General features: G+C 47.5%; 1 protein-coding gene across 1 annotated transcript; it reads right to left on the minus strand.

The window, feature by feature from the left end:
* Positions 1-664: 664 nt before the first annotated feature.
* Positions 665-5,611, minus strand: LOC129674204 (zinc finger protein 554-like; the record flags this gene model as incomplete). The annotated part of the gene is made up of 5 exons (XM_055604079.1): positions 5,573-5,611; positions 4,944-5,007; positions 4,636-4,802; positions 2,873-2,944; positions 665-791 (listed from the first exon to the last, which is right to left on the minus strand). Coding segments are annotated over exons 1-5 (469 nt in total), but the record flags the coding sequence as incomplete, so codon positions are not given.
* Between the last annotated feature and the right edge of the window lie 493 nt (positions 5,612-6,104).

Here is a 6,104-nt window from a genome sequence, read left to right on the forward strand (position 1 = left end):
AGGCATGCTGGCTCATCCATTACCCATCATCCCAGCACTCGGGAGGCACAGGGGTTTCCATGAGTTTGAGCCCAGACTAGCATATGTAATGAGACCTTGTCCCCAAAAAGAAAAGAGTCAATGTGAACAAAGTCAGTCTTGTACCTGAAGGAAAGGAACATCAGACAAATGTCTGCCTTCAAAAATGGCCAGCATTCAGCTGGGCAGTGGAGATGCAGGCCTTTAATGTCAGCACTTGGGAGGCAGAGGCAGGCTGATCTCTGTGAGATCAAGGCCAGCCTGTTCTTTTTTTTTCTTCTAAGATTTATTTATTTATTGTGTATATGAAATATACACAGTGTTCTGCCTATAAACCAGAAGGGGGCAGCAGATCTCATTATAGATGACTGTGAGCCGTCAGGTGGTTGCTGGGAATTGAACTGAGACCTTTGGAAGAGCAGCCAGCACTCTTAGCCTGAGCCACCTCTCCAGCCCCAAGGACAGCCTGTTTTACAAAGGAGTTCTAGGACAGTCAGAGCTTCACAGAAAAGCCTTGTGTCCAAACAAACAGAAAAACTGGCCAGCATTCTTTCCTATGGCCTAAACTGCATTCACAAAGGTTTTGATGCCTCCTACATCTGAAGGAAATAAAACTCATTTATTTATTTATAAACTCAGGGCTCACCCAGGGCCACCAGATTCCGGTAGTTCTCCAGCATCACGTCTCGGTAGAGGGTCTTCTGAGCTGGGGTCAGCTGTGCCCACTCCTCTCTGGTGAAGTCCACGGCCACATCCTGGAATGTCAGCAACACCTGGAACAGCAAGCACACCCCTTCTTGCTCACGCCTAATTCGACAGCCACTCCCCCCCCCCCCCCCCCCCCCCCAGACATGGTCTCTCTGTATAGCCTTGGCTGTCCTGGATTCATTTATAGACCAGGTGGCCTCAAACTCACAGAGATCCACCTGCTGCTGCCTCCAGAGTGCTGGGATTACTGGCATGTACCACAGTTACAGGCTGAAAGCCATTCTTTTTAAAGTGAAGGTCATTTATTGAGTTACTCCAAATTATTTGTTTCCATAGAGACAATGTCTTTGGGCACTTGCATCTCCTCAGCTGACACAATACTTAGTTATATTCTAGAATTGTAACAATAGGCTCAAACAGGGTTTTGAAGCTTGCTTTCAAGTGTGTCTCTGTGTGTGTGCATGCACATATATGTTCATGAGTGTCCAGGTGTACTTATGCCCCATCAGCATGCTACTGTATGGCAGTTTCCTCTCAATGGAAACCTTTTCTCCAGGAGGGAGGGAGAGGCTGGTAAGACTCAGCAGATAAACAAACCATCCTATGGCTAGGAGACTAGAAGCCTGGAGACTTCTCTAGGGCCCCTCCCCCACTGTGAACGAGGAGACAAGTGTGGGTGGAGAAGACCACCCAAGTGCAGAGGGAAGTTCCTGGACTGCTGGGCTCCCTTCCAGCTGTGCTCCCTTCCAGCTGTGCTCTCTTCCAGCTGTGCTCCCTTCCAGCTGTGCTCCAGGACCAAGCCTTCCTGAGCTGTCAGCCAGGTCAGAGTGGGCTCTTGACATGGCTGCTTCTGTGTCATCCTTGCTTTTTATAAACAACCCTCATCTAGTCAGGCAGTGGCGGCACACGCCTTTAATCCCAGCCTTCAGGAGGCAGAGGGGGAGATCTCTGAGTTTGCGGCCAGCCATGTCTACAGAGTGAGGTCCAGGAGATCCAGGACTACACAGAGAAACCCTGCCTCAAAAATCCAAAGAAACAAAAACAAAGAAGTAACCCCCCTCTGTACTCCTATTAGTAATCCCAATAAAAACACCGGTTCTCCAAGGTGGGCGTCAGTACTCTGCCTCTCTGGGCTGCCGGGGCTTCACTTTAGATGTGTGTTCCATCTCTCCAGGATGTGTCACCTACTATCGTAAAGGTCAGGGGACAACTTCCCATTGTTTTTCAGGCACCGCCACTTTTTCTGTTTCAGACAGGTCCCTCACTGGCCCTGGCACTTCCTAGTAGACTAGACTGGCTGTCCAGTGAGCTCCAAAGATCTGCTCGCATGTGGCTCCTCAGCACTGGGCCGCCATTCCTCGCACGTGTGTATGTAAACTTGTGTGTATATGTGATGCACATGCGTATATACATGCGTATGTTTGTGTGCTTGTGCAGGCGTGTACATGTGTGCACGGGGAAATGCACATGTGGCCGTGCGAGAGCTTCAGACGTCCGTCCCCACAGCGCCTTTTGTTTGCTGCTGCATGCACCAGGCTGGCTGGCCTGAGAGTCCCAGGGGTTCCTCTGTCTCTGCCTCTTCTTGCCCTAGAAACCCTGGGATTACAGATGTGTGCTACCACAGCTGGCTTTCACATGGCTCCAAGGGATCTGAATTTAGGCCCTTAATCTCAGACAACAAGCGCTGTGTCTGTTGGGCCCATGTTCCCAGCCCATGCCTGGGAATTTTTTTTAACCTTGATTCTGGGAATCAAACTCAGTCCTCATGCGTGTCAGGCAGGCAGTTTACTGACTGAGATATCATCCTAGCCATTCTATAATAGATTTTTACCCCAACACTGCGGATTGAACGCAGGGCCTTGTGCATGGTATGGTAGACAAACATTTTTTCTGGATTTACAGTAGATTTTTTAAAATTTGTTTTTATGTATGTGGGTGTTTTCCTTGCATATTTGTCTGTTTACCATGTGTATGCAGTGCCCACAGAGGCCAGAAGATGACACTGGGGCCTTGAGTTACAGACATAAGCTGCCATTTAGCTGCTGGGAATTGAATCCTGGTGCTTTGCAAGAAACAAGTGCCTTTAATGGCTGAGCAATTTCTCCCTACAGAAATAGCATTTCAGAGGAGAAGAAATTAAATTTACCTGGCACTCCCCTATCTGGAACCCATCATTCACTTCTTTCTCTTTCATCTTCTTTTGGGAAAAGGAAGTATCCTGAGAGGGTATAAGGAGGAAAGAGAAAAACATTGTTAATATATGGCATTAAAGAAGAATTTAGCAGGTTATGGAGGTGCATGCTGGTAGGATTTACTGATGGAGGCGGAGGCAGGAGGATCACAAGTTTGAGGCCACCCTGGCCTAAAATTTAGAGCCAGTCACAGTTGCACATGACTGTAATCCCAGCAATCTTGGAGGCAGAGGCAGGAAAATCTCTGTGAGTTCAAGGCTAGCCTGATATACAAAGTGAGTCCAGGACAACCAAGGCTACACAGAGAAACCCTGTCTTGAAAAAAGAAGTGGGGGGGGACTGGGGAGATAGCTCAGAGATTAATAAGACTGGTTGTTTTTTCAAAGTTCTGAGTTCAATTCCCAGCAACCACATAGCGGCTCATAACCATCTATAGTAAGATCTGATCCCCTCTTCTGGTTTGCAGGCAGGAATTCAGGCAGAATGCTGTATAAACAAATCACAAAACAAAACAAACAAACAAACAAACAAAACTGAATTTAAATCTTGGAAGATTCTGCTGTCGCAGACAATATACAGAGAAGCACCAAAGACACAAGCTTAAAAGTTAGACAATTACAACATCAGTTTCTCTGTATTTTTTTATCTTTATGTGTGTGTTGCCTGCCTGTGTGTACATGCACCATGCATGTGCCTGATGACCTTACGTCCACTGAAACTATAGATCAATGTGGTCTGCCATGGGGGTGCTGGGGACCAAACCCAGGGTCCTGTGCAAGAGTAACAAGTGTCCTTAACTGCTGAGCCATGACTCCAGCCCTGGGTGATCTCTTTGAGGAGGGTCCTGTGAAGTAGAGTCTGGCCTAAGACTTACTATGTCATCAAGGAGAACCTTGACCTCCTGATTCCCGTCACTACCTCCGAAGTCCCGAGGTCACACCACGCTAGCTCACACTTGCTTGTCCATTACCTTGGGTAACTGTATGGAGGACTTTTTGTGTGGTACAAATATTTCCATTGTCTCAGGTGAGAAGTGTAATGGTTTTCAGCCTGTTTAGACACTTGGGGAAACTGAAAAGATACTGAGGCTCAGCTCCTGCTTTCAGAGACTTTTATTGAATTGGAGTGTGCTGGGCCTGGACAACAGTGTTTAATTTTCTTGTTTTAAATGTAAATTTTTTATTTTTGCTTTTTTGGGACAGGTTTTTTTTTTTTTTGTGCAGCTCTGGCTTTCCTGGAACTTGCTGTGTAGACCAGACTGGTCTCAATTTTACAGAGAGCCACCTCAACCACCGAAGCCTAGGATTACAGGAGTGCACCACAGGCTTTTAGATTCCCCATTCGGGAAGTTAGGAACATCATGGCTTGCTCACAGGGTTTTGAAAAGCTACTGCAGTGTGCAAACACACCAACACACTGGTCACATCAGAGTCTCTCCAAACGAGGCAGGAGACAGGGAAGAGAAGCAGTTAAGGCACCAGTCAGGGCGTCTCTGACCTAATCTGGAAACTCCCTTGCTGCGGATCACAGATGCTCTACAGATCAAAGCTCTGCTACTTACAGGTGCCCCACAGATGACCAGATGACAAGCCTGTAGGCTTATAGATTTTTCCAAAATCTAGTTTATTTAGGGTTCTTACACACTTTTACCTCCCTTCCTAACCACTGAGCAGAGGTAGGGAAGAAATAAGATTATTAGAAAAAGGGGATTGTGGACCTTTTTAGACGTAGTTCCTTGGGCGTGAGTCAACTCTTCGTTGTCCAGATACCAGCAGTCCAGTCCAAAATCCAACACCAAACAGCAACAAGAATCAGCAGGATTCAGCAGAAAAAGCAAGACTCCACGAACTGGAGTCAGCGACAGGCACAAGTACCAATCAGATTGTCATGAGAAGTTCTTTGCTCTGGAGCATTTCTCTCCAACGTGAAGTGCAGAAAAGCGAAGACCAGCAAAGCGATGTGCACCTCACAAAAAATATCGATGGAAAACCAATGTCTCCTCCCTGTCCGTGGGCTTCTATTTACCGGAGTCCAAGCAGGGCTGTTTTTCCAGCTGGCGAAAGCCACGCCCCTTGCACAGGACAGCTTCCTGCAAAACATCACGCGCTCTCACAAGTCGGTTTTCAGCTGACCTAGATCATGTGCCCTCTAATGAGTTTCTTTTTTTTTCAACTGATGAACTAAAGACATTTCGTTACACAAGTCACCTTATTTACCCTTTCCCCACTATTCTTAGTGCTGTAACCAGTTAAAAACACCTCATCCTTGCCACTTGAATAGTGTCCTTTCTTTCTGGAACTGGTCTCTGCTCAGGGAGTTTTTCTAATAATGGGTGAGGTTTGAAGCGCTTAACGTCCGAGTCTGCGGGGGTTTATTTCTTGTCGTTAACACAACATTGATTGCTGCTTGCTGCCAGCCTTGATTCCAGCCATTACAAGCTGCTGCACACATTTTACAGGCTGATCCACAGCTCCGCTAAGCACGGCAAGACAGGGACGAGACTTTGACTCCAGCTTCCGTACAGGAACAGGGAGACTTTGACTCGCAGCTATATTGGAAATCAGTGGCTGCCAAAAGCACCGCGCCTCAGGGGGACTGACAGGAGACCCAGCCCAGCGGACCCCCCAATACCCAGACCTGGAACCCTCGCTCACCTCAGCTGTTTCCCACTCGGACCAAGGCCAGCGGAGCATGGGCGCGGCGTGATGACGTCAAGGGCACGCTAGTCCCGCCCCTTTCTTTTCACAGGGTGCAAATTCTGCGGGCCTTGGCTGGGGCTAAAGGGATGATCCCGCCCAGTCCTTTTGAACACATCCCTTCTCTCTACCCAAACTCGGTTGGAAGTCTTCAGAGTTCACCCAGTTGCACTTATACTTTCCTACCAGGCACTCGACTGGTGGCCGGGAAGTTCCGATGTTTTACTATTCCCTTCTGTTTCCTGCTCTTTTGAGTACCTTCAAATCAAAGAAGTTTCCATTCGTCAGTCAGAAACTTTTTTTCCCTTCTGTTAACAGTCTCACACTGTACACCTGGCTAGCCTCTGCCTTTCCAGTGTTGGAGTTACAGACCTGACCTACAATAATTTCTAGCATCTCGTTGTACAGTGTAATATTTGCACACATCCAAGTAGCGGATAAACGGGATTTTGAATGTTTTTAAGGCAAAGATGTCGTTAGTGGATGGATA

Source organism: Psammomys obesus, unplaced genomic scaffold (assembly GCF_907164565.1).
Source record: "Psammomys obesus unplaced genomic scaffold, mPsaObe1.curated_primary_1811, whole genome shotgun sequence".
Lineage (NCBI taxonomy): Eukaryota > Metazoa > Chordata > Mammalia > Rodentia > Muridae > Psammomys > Psammomys obesus.